This window comes from Calypte anna, chromosome 1 (genome assembly GCF_003957555.1).
Source record: "Calypte anna isolate BGI_N300 chromosome 1, bCalAnn1_v1.p, whole genome shotgun sequence".
Taxonomy (NCBI): domain Eukaryota; kingdom Metazoa; phylum Chordata; class Aves; order Apodiformes; family Trochilidae; genus Calypte; species Calypte anna.
In genome coordinates this window covers 105,142,961-105,161,348 of record NC_044244.1, presented here as the reverse complement: position 1 = coordinate 105,161,348, position 18,388 = coordinate 105,142,961, and the positions used below count along the sequence as shown (strand labels likewise).

The window sequence follows — 18,388 nt, the reverse complement described above, 5'->3', positions numbered from 1 at the left end:
ATGGTAATGAATTCTTCGGTGATTTCCTAGCTCATAACTCTTCCTCCTCTTCACAATATCCCAGAGAGGGCAAAATGCTTGCATCATGGTAACAGCATGTGTGGAAGAGTAGGTTATGCTGGGCTGGAGCTCAAGAGCATCCTGTTCTCTATCACAGGGGATGACAGAAGCCTTCCAAACGCTTTTTGGAAAGGAAGTGAGAGTACAAAACACAACCCTCTGAAAGGTTTCTGCAACATGGGGGCTAGGAAATAAAACATCATCCTCTTCCACCTGTGGTGACCAGTCAATGTGCATTTAACTGTCATCCTTACCCTGCAGACCTTAAAAAAGTGTGACTTTGGAAAATTAATCCAGACCAGAAATTCTTTTCTACTGGTTGTTTTGACAACCCCCTGCTGACTTCTATTCCCCATGTGGAGCAGAAGGAATTTATAGAAGCTTTCTTTTTGTTTTTCTTATTTACTTCAGTGAGCACTCACCAAGTGTCTTCTTCTCAATGGTAATGCAGAATAAAAAACTCTTCACCTAAGCACTTTTCCCTAAAAATTCTATTGTCTGTTAATAAATTCCTTTTTAGCACTTTTAAACTGCCAACTAAAGAATTTCACTTTTTAAAAAAATAAGTTTCTACTTATCACCAGTAATTTTTCTTGTCCTGGAAGTTTTGAAATCTTTAATCTCTTTGCTGAGCAGAGGTGATAAAAACATAGTTTAAGTACAATAGGCTATATTTCTCTTCTAAAGAAAAATGTAGGTTGCATTGTAATCGGGTTTCGATGACCTGTAACATATTGTTCTAGATTCACCCATACTTTCATTAAGACAGTGCAGAACACTGAAAGAATTCAGAGTGAAGTACATTCACCTTTCAATCTCTTTCAACAGATTCTTTCTATGGGGATGATGACTGAATACTACCACTACTTTTTTACAACACTGGTAAGGAACACTGATGATTTTTTGATTAATTTTCTCTGTTACAGAAAGGACAACTAAATGTTTCTGCTTTAGCTAGATCAAGAGAAACTCATGGAAGACGAGTATCAACATTTCTTGGTAATATCAGGAGTCAGAATTTTTTAGGGAATCTGTTTCACAGTATCTGTGGCACTGGCTAGCACTTTATTACAATGAAAATTAATTGTAATATTGTGTTTAAGGAAGAAACATCAGTATGGATTGGTCAGAGTGAAACAAAATAATGAATGAGCTGACATCAAGCACTGCTGGTGGTGCAGCTCATTGCGAAAAGGTTTATTTTTAACAATGGAAAATAACATGTATAAAATCACTTGGGAATTTTATAGTAGAAAAAACCCCTAAATTTTCTTTTACAGTGCAAATCTACAAATACTTATTTCAGCACATTTTTTTAACTTATATCCAATATATAAATATATCTCAATCACTGCTTAAGCTCCATTTGCATCATAGACTGAAAAGAAAGCAAAGAACCAATATTACTAGAACAGTCCTAGAGGGCTAGGTTATATCATGTACATCAGTTTATCCTTTATTTGCTTTCCATATATACGATTTTATGTGGAAGTGAAAAATTGCTGTGAATTCAATTGTCAATAAATTAGTCAGAAAAAACTCTCTCGATGTTTGGAACTTGAAGTAGTTTTATTCCAGGCCATTTTAACATTAGGTGAAGCATGAAAATTATCAGATCCACTGTGGAGTTTACAGTTTTATACAATAAACAGTCTAACATAAAATGGTAAGCACTACCAATAGTATGAATGAGACAGTACAGATCATATATTAAACAAGAAGTATGCAGTGCTGGTGGTATCTCATCATTGTGGTATTTTAAATGTTGACATTTTGGTGGTACTCTGGTATTAAACAATGACCAACACATTTGTCATTTTACTGGCTAGCTGGGATCAGCAAAAGGTTATTCTGAATAACAGCCTTTAGCAGTTATCATATTCCCACTGCCTGATAAATAAAGCTGTGGAGCGTGGTACACAATTATACCACTTGGAATACCCATTATTTTCCTGCACTGTAAACGTGGAGCCCTAAAGCACATGGCCTTACTGTGCACTGTCCTGGAATTAAAATTAGATACTGCTGTGCAGTTTTGTTGCAAAACAGTGTTGTTTTGAGGAACTGATTTTTATGTTCCTAAATGTGGATGCATGGTTTGTCATAAATTTCAAAAAGCTTTGGTTTATTCGATTTTATAACAGAAGCAGTCGTGACCAGGCTTTGAGGACATGCAGAGCATTCACAGGGAAAACAAACAAACAACAAATGGAAATGATGTTTGGATTGAAAATGAAATACAACTTCGGCCTAATTGTACCTTCTGAACATTTTGCTTTAAAAATACTACATCTGGTGTTTTGGGTTTTTTTCTTACTGGTGATTTAGGATCTATTTGCATTAGACCTGGAACCCTACAGATACAGTGGAGTGAATATGACAGGGTTTCGCCTGCTCAACATCGAGAACCCTCAGGTTTCATCAGTCATTGAGAAATGGTCCATGGAGCGTCTGCAGGCACCACCAAAACCAGAGACTGGGCTCCTCGATGGCATGATGACAGTAAGTGAACAACAACAATGATGTAACACTGCTTTGCACTGTTGTACTGGCAGATGTGAACCCATCCAATTACTGCTTTATTTCACAATGCAAATGCTGAAGCAGCATCCCCAGAATAGAATTCCTTTTACATGCTTCCACGGGGAAATGTGTTTGCCCTTGAAACAATGTTTTACTCATCTGTGTTACAAACCTCTCCTGGGCAGCTTTAGAGGTGGGTGACAATCCTCCATCGTGGTTCTGTCCAGGTGACATCATTCATCCTATTGTTGCCAAATGTATACACTGCTGCTTCATTTTTCTAATATGTTCTGCATGGAGTGAAGAACATAACAGGATATAAAAACTTTCAGAGAAGATATGTGATTTATAACCTGCAGGGAAAGATATTATACATGTGGACAGGTAATAGCATTTTTAAATTGGAAAAGTGCCCTTTCTCTTCTCTTCCATCATCTAGAGCAGCCCAGGCTTTTAAGATATAATTTAAAGATAAATGAAAAGTATCATCAAGGCAGGAAATTAGGATTTCCTCCCTACCACTCCCTCATAAAGTAAAGGAAAGAACAGGAACAGTTACATGGACAGTGTGACTCCATACACTTTGGTGAGGTGAAGAGCTGTCATTTTTTTGCAATATGAGATAATGTATCTTATATATTGAATGGAGTTAAAGTGATATGAAATAGCCTTTATTGCAGATGATTGCAGGGAAAATTCTGAAACATCCTAATATCCTGAAGAGAAATGCATTATGTGTGCTATCTCTAGCACTTCAAAAAAGTGTTGCTTGTTTGGGTAGTGCCGTTCTTACTCATATACAAAGCAGGAGAGAAACCTGTCCCTGAAACTTCTGATATGAATACCCAAGGCCTGCAAAGGTAGCTATTCACACGTAAGCTGTTCATCTCCAGCACTCAAGTGTAAAACTAGAGAAAAAAAAGTTCTCATTGGATTTCATGCTCTCCTTAGTATCTGTGACTCTTATCCCTTCCTATGCATCTCCATAGTCTCTCGATGTCTTCAAAGCTCTGAAATGGCATGAGTACCAAGGAAAGAATCTTTCTAGTTGGCTGTGATCATTTAAGTATTCACAGCAGGTTCTGCTTATTTGGTTTGATGGAGAGCTGTGATACTGCTATATTTCATTAGACAATGAAGCTATGACAGGCTGCACAGTATAAGGGGATAAGGATTACATGCCTTGTTGTTAACTCAGGATTTCTCCCTTCTGGTTCATGCTATATTGTTTGCTAGCTTGTTTCCATAAGCTGAAGACAGATTGTGGAAGGTCAGCAAGGCATGACCAAGACAGTTTGGAGTTCACATACCACTGTATGCCCAAATTTCACACAGAGGCATGGTTGTTCTAATGAGATCTTTGGCTTTCTTTGCAACAATAGGATACAAAAATCAGAAAAAAAAAAACAAGTTCAAGGACCAAGCCTTAGTCCCTTTCTTCACAAGTACAGATATCAATGTAAGGTGGTTTGCTTCAGAAAACAAGGTGATCTTTCTTCCTCCATGCAACCGCAAGCCCTAAAACAGGGCAGTAAGGGGAGAAATAAAAGACTAAGCAAGGTAATATAATCTCCCGGTTGCTGGATGCTGCATGGCAGGATGGATGTGTAACAAATGATACAAACAGGAGAATCAAACAGCCAAGTCTGGCAATGCTGCCAGCATACAAACACTGCAGGCTGTGCTATGTTATGTAAAAGCATCGGTGGTCCCAGACAGTAGTGCAGTGAAGTCCACTGGAGTGTTTTCCCCAAGTATCTCCAGAGTCTCTAAGACTGGGACATAGGCAGACTGCTCAACTTTATCAGGATCCCAGTGATGAAGTAAAATTCAGTCCTGAGTGTACATGTCCTCAGTCTAAAGTAAACACCAATCTAAAGTCCATTGACATTGATGGGAATCTTTTCATTGATTTTGAGTGATTTCACATCAGGCCTTTAATCTTCAGGTCTGCTTGGAACAACTATGTGTTTCAGGTCACTTAACACTGAGAATATCTGCTACTGTCTCCTCCTGCTTGCCTCACCATTTATCTTGTCTTCAATTTGCTCTGATTGTGGAGCATTGTTTTGGGCAGATCCCAACTCGTGTGTCAAGAACAATTCCTCATCTGTGGTGTATTAAAATTAGTTGATAAATTCAGATCAGTTTTGATTGCCAGCAAAAATCTCCAATGCTGATAACACTGATGCTCTTGTAATTTACTTAGGTAAATGAAACAGGCAAAGAATCAAAGCTATTAATTTCCCAAAGGTATTGAATGAGAAAGGAATAAAAAATGGATTATCTTTGCAGTTCATATAAATTAGTTGAGTTTCTCATCTGCAGAGTTAGTACTTGTTTTCAAGGCCATACTGAATTATTCAGTAACTTTACAAGAAAGGTAAGCACTTCATTGTTACAGCATCCCTGTGCATTAGGTGAAACATGGCTATTCCCCCTCACAGATGAGAGCACTGAGAAATTGTGTAGGTGAAGGTGAGATTTTTCTAAAACTTCCCAGTAATAACGGACGACAATGTGCCATTTGACTCTGAGGCTTACTGTGCATGCTTTTAAACCAACAAACGTATTCTCAAAAGAAGCACAAATCCACAACCAGCGTTTTAGTAGTATTTAAGTATATAAGGGTTCATAATATCAAGGAGTAGTCTGGGTTGGAAGGGACCCATCTGGTTACAACAATCTTGCATGGGCAGAGGCACCTCCCACTAGACAAGGCTACTCAAAGCCCCATCCAACCTGGCTTTGAAAAATTCCAGGCAGGGGGCATCCACCACTTCCCTGGGCAACCTGTGACAGTATCTCACCATAATCACACTGAAGAGTTTCTTCTCAATGTCAAACCTAAATCTACCCTTTTCCAATTTAAGTTAGATGAGTAAGTCCAACATAAACACCAGAAAAAACACCTTGAAAGGACAGTTCACTTCTTCCTAAGATGTCATGAGAAGTATGGCAGCCATATGCTTGCCAAATCACAGTGAGGCCATTTTACATGTTTGTACCAAAATCCAATATCCTTGAGAGCAGCAGATCCTTAAGAAATAGGAGATACTTCTCACATGGGATAGGTCCCATGTACTCAGTGGCGCTGATTTCCCTGAAAAGCAGGGCCTGCCTCTCCCTTGGAAAAGAAAGCAATCCCACAAGTGCCATAAGAAGAGCTTTGATGAGGACATAGCACAGGCTTCAGTCAGGTAGCCATTCCACATGTCACCATGATGTGCCAACCTGCAGTGTGGGCAGCTGTAGTGAAATGAGGCAACCAGGTGCCACTAATTCCCAGGGAGGGGCATGAGCTTGGATTGGTGCTGTCGCTCCAAGAGCAACTGACCTCTCTGCTGGCTTGCTCAGGACTGAGCTGAGCCTGTGGGTTTGAGCCCCACCTTTTATTGGCCCCCTGGTCCTGCTCATGCACAGTGGGGGCCCACCCTAATTAGCCACAGATGGGCTTAACACAAGCTCATGCCCACTACCTGGCAATTAGTGGCACCTGGTTGCCTCGTTACACTAGAGGCAGCAACTGGCTTGAGAAACTGCATGGTGCTTTCATGTGGCACACCTCAAGGTGCTGAAAGTCTCTGACAAATCTCATGAGGAAGCTATGGAAGGCTGAGCACTACAAAGTGCTTGGCCTTAGGACATGACTGGAGGACAGGACTTGGGCTGCTGTATCACCTGGGGCTTCTTAAAACTCCTCTCCATGTCACAGAGCTGCCTGTACACTGCTTCCTATGCTGGACCCACCAGCCTTTCCTATGTACCTACCCAATGTAGTTTCCTTCCCAATAATCTGAAATTAATGTAAACTGCAAATGTAATAATATAAACAATTAATGTATGAGTAATATGTATATGTATAATATGTATATGTATAATACGTATAATAATGTACAAGGTATAAATAATCTGAAATTAATGTAAGCTGGGCTCTCTTCCATGGAGAGCCCAGTAGTGGCCTTTTCCATAACAACATCCCAGGGAAATGCTTCTCACTATATAAAAGGAGGGACCATGCACAGAGATGTATATTAAAGAAAGCCTTTGTTTTTTTTTCATGCAGACTGAAGCAGCTCTGATGTATGATGCTGTTTACATGGTAGCAGTGGCCTCCCAGCGTGCCTCCCAAATGACTGTCAGCTCCCTGCAGTGCCACAGACACAAGCCGTGGCGTTTTGGACCCAGATTTATGAACCTGATAAAAGAGGCAAGTGTAGACCATCTGCTTATGGTCCACATAATCCTTCCTTTAATCTTTACCTCCCTGGATTGTGTTGTTGCTCCCTGATCTTTGTCATATGCTATGCTCTGGTTTCTGGCACTTGGATATCCAATTCTTCCTCACCTTCCCAACAAAGTAATATTGATTTACAGACACAAGGTTCCATTTTGGTAGAGACTGAATCTGATCTTGCAGAAAAGAAACAGCTAAATGCTAGGTGTGATGAAATCTCAAACTAACACATTACAAGATTTCCCAGGCTGCTTCTTCATGTTTATCATGGATGGTTCTGATTTTTAAAAACATGAGGTAACTAATGGCCATTCTGTAACTTGAAAAAAAAGTGAGTCTGTAGCTCTGACCTTTTTTGCAACTTAATTCCAATTTTTTTGCAAATGGTTAGATCAGTAATCAATGTCCAGAAAACATTGCAGCCAATATTTCTAAGGAAGTAACTTGCTTCATGCAGCTATGCACTATCTCATAAGAATATATGTTTGAGCTATATTGATCCATAAATGTTGTAAAAAAATAAACATTTCATCTGATATGCCTTCACTCTTCCAAAAATTCAGTCAATTATAAGTTTCAAATGGAAACTTTTCCTTTAGGGAAGTATATGGAAATGTACAGTGAAAATTACGTGGAGTTTCCTGTATGTATTTCATCTTTTCCCCAGTTCTTGTCCATGACAGTGTGACTCCTATCAAGTCACATTCATTAAGGTTTGTGTAGGTGGAACAGGACCTGTAGGCTGAGGTACAAGGTAAGTGGTAGCAGCACATAGAGGCAGACACCTGAACCCAGGAATATATTAGGAGCAAGCTGAAAGACAAGACATGTGGTGGTTACAGAACATGTCAAAGAGCTGTCATCACCTTCTCCAAACCTAAGTACATATTTTTAGAATTGCCATAAGCAGATATGGTATTCTGATTCACCTACCTAGAAAGCACTGAAAGTTATTGAAAATGTACTCCCCACACCAGATGTTTTCTGAATTTTAATGTTTCCTCGTAAGCTTCTGTCTCTGAAAGTATAAAGAAAAGACAAGAGTTACCCCAATACCCAGAGACCTGACTTAGGAATTAAGGAAGATTTCAGATGTTTTCCTTACTGCAACACAATCATGGGTACTCCCAGAAGAGACAGGGAAGCAGCAATGGTAAGGATTCTTTCTCTCAAACTGACATCATCCATGCTGCACCCAGCTCCCCTGCTGAGGGGGAGGTAGGAAAGTTGTAGCAGGAATGGTAAAGGACAGGAGAAAATTGTCTGACAGGTGTCTGTAATGAAGATGAACTTCTTCCTTCCTCCCTTCTGATTTGATCTAAGTGTGAACATCTCCTCTTGTATTTCTCAACCCCAGTGCTCCTCGTACAGTTTCTGGTGCATTTTGAGAATAAATATAATGAAACTGGAAGCTGGAAAAAAATATTGTGTCAGTGAGTGCACATTCATAACTCTACAGTGATTAAATGCTTATTTTGATCTACATACCATAAGAGTCCTGAATCCTAAGGCAGAAGTTCTTTGATCAGGAGCATCAGACATATCCCAGAAGATCAAATTCAAAGTTTAAACAGTTATACAGTTCACATTTATCATGTACAGCTAGCTTTTCTTGCATGGAGGGAGATATGTGAGCAAATTACTGATTGCTTTGCAGATAGTGTCATTCATGATCAGTAAAACACTGATTTAAATACTCCAGAAGTCTTATCTTCCTGTTCCTGTTCTAATAAAAAAATATCGTTGTTAAAAGTATAGGATATGGTTTAATAAGTCAGTATTGTGTTTCCCCTGGAGGCTATAAAAGATGCTGGAAATTAAACAGAAAATATCTTTGGACCTCCTCAGCTCATGTTGGGATTAGGTTTGTGCAGCAAGGATAGGCAAACTCTATAAATTAGGACTCAAGTGAATAGTTATGGAGGATAAAGGTCAAGGAGGCAGAATGATAGTTTGGGCTCACTATAAATGAAATTTAATTTTACTGGTATTGTGATATGGAACTGACAGTCTGCAAAGGCATTTATAGACTGGTCTGAAGAAAGATATTCTGTACTGTAGACTAAACAACTCTCAAAGAGGTTGTCTGTAATGACTTGCAAGTACTGCAATGGCTCTGCAGTGGATTTTTGTGCTTTATTTTAGTGGTAATGAGAACTGAAACCATCTCATTCACTTGTGGTTCCATTCTAAAAAATGCCAGGTTTATGGTAATACAAAGGGCCTCAGAACCTGCAGGGACATGAGCAGAGGCTAAGGTGTAAAACCACTGACTTGTATAGCAATGTACAGGCTGCTTCTTTCTTGACTCAGTAGATGGTAAATTAGGTTTTTTCAGCCTGTCTATGTCCTGTTGGGAAGTCAAGGTTCAGGTCATATCTAGTTTTAAGGAACATGCAAGTTAGTTTCTTCTTGAAAGCAACTGGAAAATGGAAAGCCTAGGGACAAATACTGCCTTTTGATTTATGCCAGTCTGAATACATGTACACTGGAGTCAGTTTCTGAATTTTCAGAGCATGTGAAAACAAAAGATTACTAGTTTATTGTAAGAATATTCCTTTCTTGTCCCTAGGACTTCAGGTAAAAGTACCAGGTAACAGCAATAGCAGATCCACTCCCTATTTTTCTTAATGACCAAGACTTGAAATGCTACCAGAGAGAGTATAAGAGAAAAGCACTAGCAATAATGTTTGGGGCTACAGAATAATCAATTACAGTGACAAAGAGCATAATCTGCTATGCTCTAAAGATCTTAGGAGCTAATGCTGATTGTAGTAAGCATTTGGAAATTTGCAGGCAGAAGCAAGCCTGAGCAAAAGCCCCCAGCCCTGAAGATGGCTTGAGGGTCAGAGAGGTCATCAGCTGGTTCCTGCAAAGGAGCATATTACATAAAATACACTGCCTGGGATCAAGACACTTCTGCAATAGCTCATGAAGATCTTTTTAATGAAAAGTAAATCCTTGTCAGAAACTTGACTTTCTCAGTGACCTAATGTCACTGATATCCAAATGATTTTTTAATCTTTTAGTCCCTGTGGAAGTATTTGCAGGGAGTACATCTTACCCATGGCTAGAAAGAAAAAGGAGGTCATTCTCTCTCTTCAGAGGGAGAATATGGAGAGAAAGCATAATTCCACTTCTCCTTAAAGAAAAATATGCCTAAACATTAAATAGGTGTTTATAACTGAATTATCAAATTTCTTGGTCATGTCCCCTTTAGAGCATGCAACAAACCCCAAATAATGATTGTTTGTTACTCAATTATCACCTAAATCAGTGTGAGCCGCCCTCACTTTGATCCAGTAACAATGAGAACTACTTACAGAGAAGTGTTGCAGAAAGCAGAGATGCAAACGAGAGATGCAGACTTTGTCTTTAGTGACTTTGTTAAATCCTCTTAAACAGAATCTCACACACACAATATGAAACATTTACTTCTAAAAAGAAGTTTATATTGTATTTTCTACAAGATGTATTTCAAGCATGCCTGGTTTGTAGAGACCAGGAGTGAAAGCAATCTGCTTAGATTCTGCATTCATTGAACATAACATTCCTTTACAGAATCATAGAATCACAGAATTGCCACAATTGGAAAAGACCTCTAAGATTACTGCATCCAACAGTCAACCTTCTCCCCCACCCTGAATAAAATATGTATATCGATATCTGTATCACCTACTACAGCATATCCTGAAGTGCCTCACCTACATGGTTTTTAAATATTTCCAGGGATGGTGATTCCACCACCTCCCTGGGCAGCCCATTCCAACACCTAACTACTCTCTCAGTAAAGAAATTCTTCCTCAGATCTAGTCTAAACATCCTCTCTTCCAGCTTCAGGTCATTTCCTCTCGTCCTATCATTGTGCACTTGAGAGAAGAGTCCAGCACCCACCTCCATACAACCTGAGAGAATGTCTCCTCTCAGTCTCCTCTTTTCCAAACTAAACATTCCCAATTCCCTCAGTCTCTTCTATTCCCAATTCTCCTCCAGCCTTTAGTGGCATGACATTAAAAGCTCTTGAGAACCCTCTGAGCTGAACCAATTCTTTGTGTCAGTGAATGCACTGACCTCAGAAAGCAACAAGATAAGTGGCATTGGTCATACAGGCACTGCCATGACTGTAAAACTTTTAAGCCTCTGTCTGAACTTACCCATAATAATTATTCTTAGTGGGGATGTCCCCGTTATATTGGAACGCCAGCCAGACTTAAATGCCTTAAAGCTCAAGAAACTCTTTCCTTATAATTTATAAAGGTTTTCCAGCTCTCTGTTAGCTGATTTTCTTTTCTACAAATAATAAATCATACATCTTATAGAATGTCTCAGCCTGCAACAAAGACTACAATTTGTAAAATTAGTCTCCAAAGAAGCCTTTTATAATTATCACACTTTTTCATTCTTAAAGACTTTAAAAAAGACTTCCATAGTCAAGGACCTTAATTTAGCTTATTTGTATATGGGAAGAAGACCGTAAATGTTGAAGGCATTCTACAGTTTTTAAAGCATCTAACATTGTGTGACTCTGGTCTATGGATGCCACTCGGCTTCAGGAGCAAAATTAATTAACAAAAGGAATTTTCCAGTCCTTCCCTGTACGAGAGGGCGGCAACTGGCTCAGCATCAAGAAATGAAAGTATGCTGTAAGGACATCTTTATTATCTTAGGTTGTTATTTTATCTGCTTTTTGAAATCATTATGATAATTCAGAATCTTTTCTTCCAAACAAGGCATTTAAGCAAAAGATAGACTTTCTCTGTAAAGAAAGAAGCCTTTCCATCAGCATAATTAGGGAGACTGGGAAACAAGAAGGCATTAAATTTTCCAGTCACCACAAGAAGAGGTGGGAAGACCTGTGCCACAGGAAAAAATATTTGAGAATTCTTCATATAGACTAATGACCATAGAAAGCAAGATGATGAATGGACTTGGTCACTTTGGGACTATCATGACTGCTTATCTTTCAAGCCTCTAGCTGAAATGATTTTTAATAATTCTTCTGAGTGAAAATGACTCAGTACATTAGTCACTTGGTAGCCTATATGGCCTCAAAAATCAGCTGCATGTCTCCTTCACCTGTGCTGAAAGTGGACAAATGATTTAGAAACTCATGTTTGTCCTGAGCTACCTCTTATATATATGCTTCGTTTAGACTGGTTGTTATCCAAAAAGAAAGCAGTAGATTTCTCTATTTTCCCCTATTTTAATGCTGTTATGCAGCTCTCAGATACTGGCTTTCTTCCAGTACTTAAATACTGGAAAGTTTATATCCTTTAAGTTTTTTTGATGTTTACCCAACACTTTAGATGGGTGGCGAGTTCCTACTCTCTCATTCTTGTTCACCAGTGCAGGCGAGATCCTGCCAGTTTGTTTTTCTCTTGGCATGTAGGAAGCAAGCAACCATCCTCAGGACTTCTAGATTTCCTGGGAAGCTCTGGTGCAGGGAACAGAAGACACAACTAATGAGTTGGCAATGTCACAACCATATGCGGATTGATTTTGTCCAAATGTGATGAGCTGACTAACATTTTGAGAAAGGGACAGGAATGCACAAAGTCTTGATTAGCTGGTATCAAATCACAGGACGCAATTTTCAGAGGATAACTAAACCTAAAACAAACTCAGAACATCATTGGAAGAAGAAGGAACTGAATATTTTTCATTACAGGAAAAGTACAAATTTAAGATAAAACAGAAGGAAAAACAATCCATCTGGGGTTCTATTAATCAATTTTTTTTTGTTAAAATTGGCAGCATCTCCAAACAGAGGAACACAAAACATATTGTAAAAGAACAGAACATTTCTTTTTGTTTCATGGTCTTTTATTACTATCAAAGCCAACATATATGAATGCTTTCATCAGACTAAAAGTCTACAGGGTGGAACAAAAAATAAGTGAGCAGTACAAGACTCTGAATATCAGAAGGCTGAAGAACTCCTCATTTACCATGCTGTCTGAGGAAGGAACTGTGTGTCAGTCATTCAGTCTTCCACAAAAATCTCCATGCCCATAACTGGGCAAAGATTACAGTATTTCGGCTCTAAAACATAAATTAGCATCTCTTCTGCATCTTTGTCATTGTGTTTTACTGTTTGGTTAATACAGCATCTATAGATAATGTTTGCAGTTATTGTCTGGGCTCTGGTGCTGCAATATTTAGTTTACTCAAATAAAAACAGTCAATTACTTAGGCAGGACTTCTCTCACCAAATAGTTCAATATTAGGATTTGGTTCACTGTCATTAAAACAAACATTTTTTTTTGTTTTACTTTTTGAAAACTTACTTCTTGTCAATTAAGTAACGGATGCATTTTCGATATAAAAGCTTTTGCACAGACTGCAAGATAATGGTCCCAGAACTTGCATAATAAGAAAAAATACGTATTGAATTTATAAAAAATACCTGCATGGTTCTGATAGTGTGAAATTGAAAATCAAAACAGGATATCTGACAAAAATATGATGTATATTTTGTTCCATTCTGGGTTTACTTTCTTAAATATTACCTGGAAAGTAGATTTTTATAATAAAAATTATCTAAAATTACTATAAAGTGATTTTATCTGAATATATGGAGGATATTTTGTTATTTGCTAAACAGAACCTTTTTTCAGAACACACTTTATATATCCTGGCCTACTAAAAGTGCTTGTTATTTACTCCACACTGGTATTTTGATTTAAGTATTAGTGCATGACCTAAACTGGATGACACTTATTTGCACTGTAAAATCTCCCTACTCACACCACCATTGAGCCATTGACTGTGCAGAGTTTTTGGTCCAAAGAATTCATGAGATAACTGCTCAATTCATGTGATTTATGTTTTGGAGAGGTGTTCTCTCACTGGAACAATCTGCTCCTCAACTACACAGCCTCCTACTTACTCTGAGATTTGCCAGCACTCAGGTCCCATTATCTCCGATGGAAATGAAACACTGCTTTGCACTGCACTAGGCCTTCACACACTCCTTGGCATCCCTGTTGTTCAGTGTGTTGATGTCACTGTAACAGGACAACACTTCAGCTGGGGAGGACATTTCACACTCAAGATGATGGGTGGGAATGCCAGAGCATTGGCTTTGGCTCCTGCCATGGACTCTGTGCAACCATGAACAAATCATTTCAGGACAGCTCTGAATCCTGTGGTGCTGTGGTTGCCTGATAAGGAAAAATTTCTTGTTGCTTGATAGGCACTTCCAACAGGCTGACATGATAAAGCTGTTCACCATCCACACTTGTAGCTACCACATCACTCTGAAACAAAAGCAGCAAGATCTAAAATCTAGGTGAAGAAGTCCTGCAGCTGGGAATGCTGTGATTTGCCTCTGCAAAAGATGGATGGGGGCTTTTGTCTGGTCAGTGTATTAGTGTGTTAGCTGTATGGAACAGGAGTTCTCTATGCACTGTCTCACCTATGCAAGCAGGGTCAAACATACGCTCTCAAATGAATCCACATAAGTCATCATTCTCAAATATTAATTTGTTAAATTTATCAGACCAAAAATCTTTCATATGACTGTCCCTGGACATCATTAAGCTCAAACACTGCTCTGGAAGCAGTGCTCTCGATAAGATTGCAGAACAGCCTGTGGCTTTCCTAAGACAACCTCCTTCTTTGTTTCTTCTTCATCTTAATCTCTTGTTTCAAGGCAGGAGTGTGCTCAGTCTTACAGCAGCTGCCTAAACCCCTTTCTAAGAATACATCTCTCCCACACCCTCTTTTTTTTCCATTAAAGGGCTGCTTAGTAAAAGCAGTCCTGGACTGTTCCAGTCCTGGACTTTTTCTGAGCAAAGAGATTATGAAACATCCTGATTTTCAGTGCAGTAGATGAAACTCAGTAATGGTGAAAGTTGAAATTCTTTTTATTACATCTGTTATGGTAGGTTTGGACCAGGATAATGGAAAAGTCATGCACTAGCACACTATATTCCGTAATCCTTGAGGATCTCTTTTAATAAGAGGATTAATTGTAGGAGCTGGTAAGTCCATGTGTGGCTCAGAGCACATTATGATTTCCACTGTAACCAGAAGCATTTAAATCTATAAACTGTCTTTGCAATTCCAATAATGCAGGAGCTTTCTTTTCCTAAAGGAAAGAAAACCGAAGGAAAATTAAACTTTTCCTTATTCGTTACCATTTTGGTTTGTGTATAGTGGTATTGTGATTTACACTATTGGAGGATTTCATTGTAAGAAAGTGATCTGGGGTACTCTGTGTGTGTGACCACAGTAGGTTTAGGTATGCCCATGTCTTATGAGTTTTTCAGATTTTTGATTTTGGAGTCAAAATGCAAAAGTTGGGAGAGAAAAAAAAAAGTGTCCATTGCCACCAATCAACACAATCAATATCCTCTGCATGTGTGCATTAATCATGTTCAGTAATTCTGTTACCAGCAGAATTTTCTATTAATCTAAGACCCAAAGCAGGAGATCTCATCACCCACCTTTGCATTTGGATCTCAGTTAGCACACCACAGCCCTTATCAGAAATTGTGGATTTGGTAGATGTTGACCTTCTCTAGAAGCAGTTTGTGCTGACCACACAAGCAAATCTGTCACTCTTGTATGCCTGATTTGCTGCTTGAACTTCCTAAATGTATTCATCTGCAACCATTGCTTAAAAACTATAGGATGCCATACATGTAGTAGCATGGAGACACTAGGACATACAGAGGTTCCTTTGCTGTCACTCACTCTATGTTGTAAATGTTTTGCTGAAGTAAAATGTTCTAGTGAGGTGGTGCTAAAGGAAATGAGAATGTAAAATCTCTTTTCAGAACAAGACTGGTTTCCTTTTAAGTTGTTTATTTTGATAAACCAGCACAGGAGCAGAATGAATTTCCTAATCTCAGTCTGAACACACAATGCATTCATCTTAGATGATATTTAGTTCCAAAAAGACTATGATGGTAGCAATTGCCAATATGCAATGCTGAATGAGCAAATGTGATTTGAGGAATATATACTAATAGCTTCCTGAATTCCAGGTCATATGATTGCTAATAGTTTTTTTCTAATGATTCATTCATCATTACAAAAAGAAAGAAAAGTAATGACATCATGGTGGTGTAAGTTAATAGCTTTTACTTCACAACTGTTGTTAATTAGAAACGTGCATTAATTCAATAACTGATGTTCAATTTTCATAGAATCATAGAAGGGTTTGGGTTGTAAGGGCCCTTAAAGAACATCTAGTTCTGGCCACCCTGCATAGGCAGAGACACCTCCCACTAGACCGGTTGCTCAAAGCCCCATCCAGCCTGCCTTGAGCATCGCCAGGGATGAGATATCTCCCACTGCCCTGAGCAACCTGTGCCACTGTCTCACCACCCTCACACTAAAGAATCTCTTCATAACATCTAATCTAAATCTACCCCCTTCCAGTTTAAAGCCATTACCCTTTGTCCTATATCTACATGCCTTTGTAAAAAGTCCTTCTCCAGCATTCCTATAGGCCTCACTCAGTTACTGGAAGGCCACTATGAGATCTCCTTGGAGCCTCCCCTTCTCTGGGCTGAACAACCCTAACTCTCTCAGTCTGTCCTCATAGGAGAGGTGCTCCAGCTCCTGTGTCATCTTCATAGCCATCCTCTGGATTTGTTCCAACAGGTCCAAGTCCTTCTTGTGTTGGGGGCCCAAGAACTGGACACAGTACTCCAGATGTGGTCTCACCAGAGTGGAGTAGAGGGGACAATCACCTTCCTCGACCTTCTGGCCACGCTTCTTTTGATGCAGCCCAGGATATGGTTGGTTTTCTGGGCTGCAAGCATCCATTGCTGGCTCATGTTGAGCTTCTCCCCAGCCAACACCCCCAAGTCCTCCTCTCCTCAGAGTTGTTCTCAATCCATTCTCCACCAAGCCTGTACTTGTGCTTGGGATTGCCCTGACCCATGTGCAGGACCTTGTGCTTTGTAAATTTCATGAAGTTTGAACTGCCCCACCTCTGGATCCTCTCAACATCCTTCTGGGTGGCATACTAGTAACTTCTGATAATACATAAATAGTGTATAATGGTAGGAATTAAATATATAAGTATACTTGGCCTATATATATATCATTTTTAAAAAATCCATTTGATTACTATCCTTTGTAGGTTACCTTTGACATCCTTGTGAAAGCAATCTATCATAGGTCAACATAAGCTCACTGAAAAAAACCTAGGTGGTCAAGAAAATATCTTTATCTTCTAGTAGGGTTCACTCTAGCCTCTGAATGTACTTCTCCCACAATGAAGTGTCCAGTTAACCAATGTCTGTTCCAAGATCCATTAAAACTGTAAAACCCCCTGCTGATTGCATGCCTTTAGGTTAAGGTTTCAAAATATTCAAGTTACAAATAAACAGCAAGAGAAGGAGAAAAAAAAGAAAGAAAGGAAAAAAAAAAAAAGGAAATGAAAAATACAGACACCATTAAAAAAAAAGACTAATTATGGCCCATTGTGTACTTGGGAAACTTCTCACATTTGTAGCGTTGGGGTTTTTTGTAAGACCAGATGCAATTGTAAGGCTTTTGATTGAAGAAGACTGTCATGAGACAATGCATTTATATTAAAAAATAGTCTTAACATGAGATGTTTATTCATCAATTTACGATACTTCATATTAAATAATAATTCAGGTCTGAGTGGCAGATTCAAAGAGTCTGAATAGCTTGCACAAGGTAGGGATTGAATCTGATATTGTTAAGAGTTTAAGAGCTGTAGAACAGAACCATTTGTTTTCTGTCACAATCCTGTGCTAAAATAGCTTTTCTTCTTGGCTTTTCGCTTAGAAGCTTTATCAGCTCATTTTGCCTATATAGTTTACATTTTTTAAAGACATGACAGTTTCTACTTGTATGCATTAAAGCAGATTAAATATGTACACATATTTTGTAAATTATGTGGTCATAGTGGTTTTTTGCCTTTGGGAGTACATATACGTACCTCAGATATTTGCTAATATGAGTTCTGGACATACGTTCAAAATGAGGGTTCTTGTTTTTTGAACAGTGGAGACAATAAAAAGTCGAAACTTGTGTTTGAAACTGCAGAGATTGCTTGATTAATTGTGAGTGGAGGTCTGAGAAACAGGTTCATAAGAACTACTTTATTTCACAATTTATTGGAATAGGTGGAGTATTAGTAGAGGAGTAGAAATGTGTGCACATTATGAAACATGATTTTAAAGTAGTAGTCTAAAAAGGTAAAATAAGAGTACACTTTTCCATTTTTTAATTGCCATGGCACTTTGAAGTCTTTAAAATGATTGCTGAAAAACTTTAAGTTTTCTGATGTGAAATACAACTGCCCGGTATCTATGACTGTGACACTGGACTAAGAAAGAGAAAATATACCATAGAAAGATGAATGGTTAACTAAAACATTTGGATAAACTTACATGCAGTAAGAAAGAACAGATATACAATAAAAATACAATCAATTTGCCTGAGAAAGGTTTGTATGCACTGTAATATACACAAAATTCACTATATCCCTTTGTGGCTATATCATAAGGATGAATATTTACTCAGTCAGTGCCTCATATGCACTCTAAATTATGGTTTATTGATCTCATTATATCT

General features: G+C 38.6%; 1 protein-coding gene across 5 annotated transcripts in view; it reads left to right on the top strand.

Annotated features, from left to right (window-relative positions):
• GRIK1 (glutamate ionotropic receptor kainate type subunit 1) overlaps window positions 1-18,388 on the top strand; it is a 169,661-nt gene that overhangs the window by 108,331 nt on the left and 42,942 nt on the right. For all 5 annotated transcript variants that reach the window (XR_003988511.1, XM_030464444.1, XM_030464467.1 and 2 more), the window contains exons 5-7: window positions 889-942; window positions 2,389-2,562; window positions 6,650-6,793. Coding sequence is in view for 4 of the 5 variants with exons in the window: in XM_030464444.1 (XP_030320304.1) it covers window positions 889-942; window positions 2,389-2,562; window positions 6,650-6,793 (372 nt within the window). In the remaining variant the exon portion in view is untranslated. The remainder of the gene's footprint in view (window positions 1-888; window positions 943-2,388; window positions 2,563-6,649; window positions 6,794-18,388) is intronic.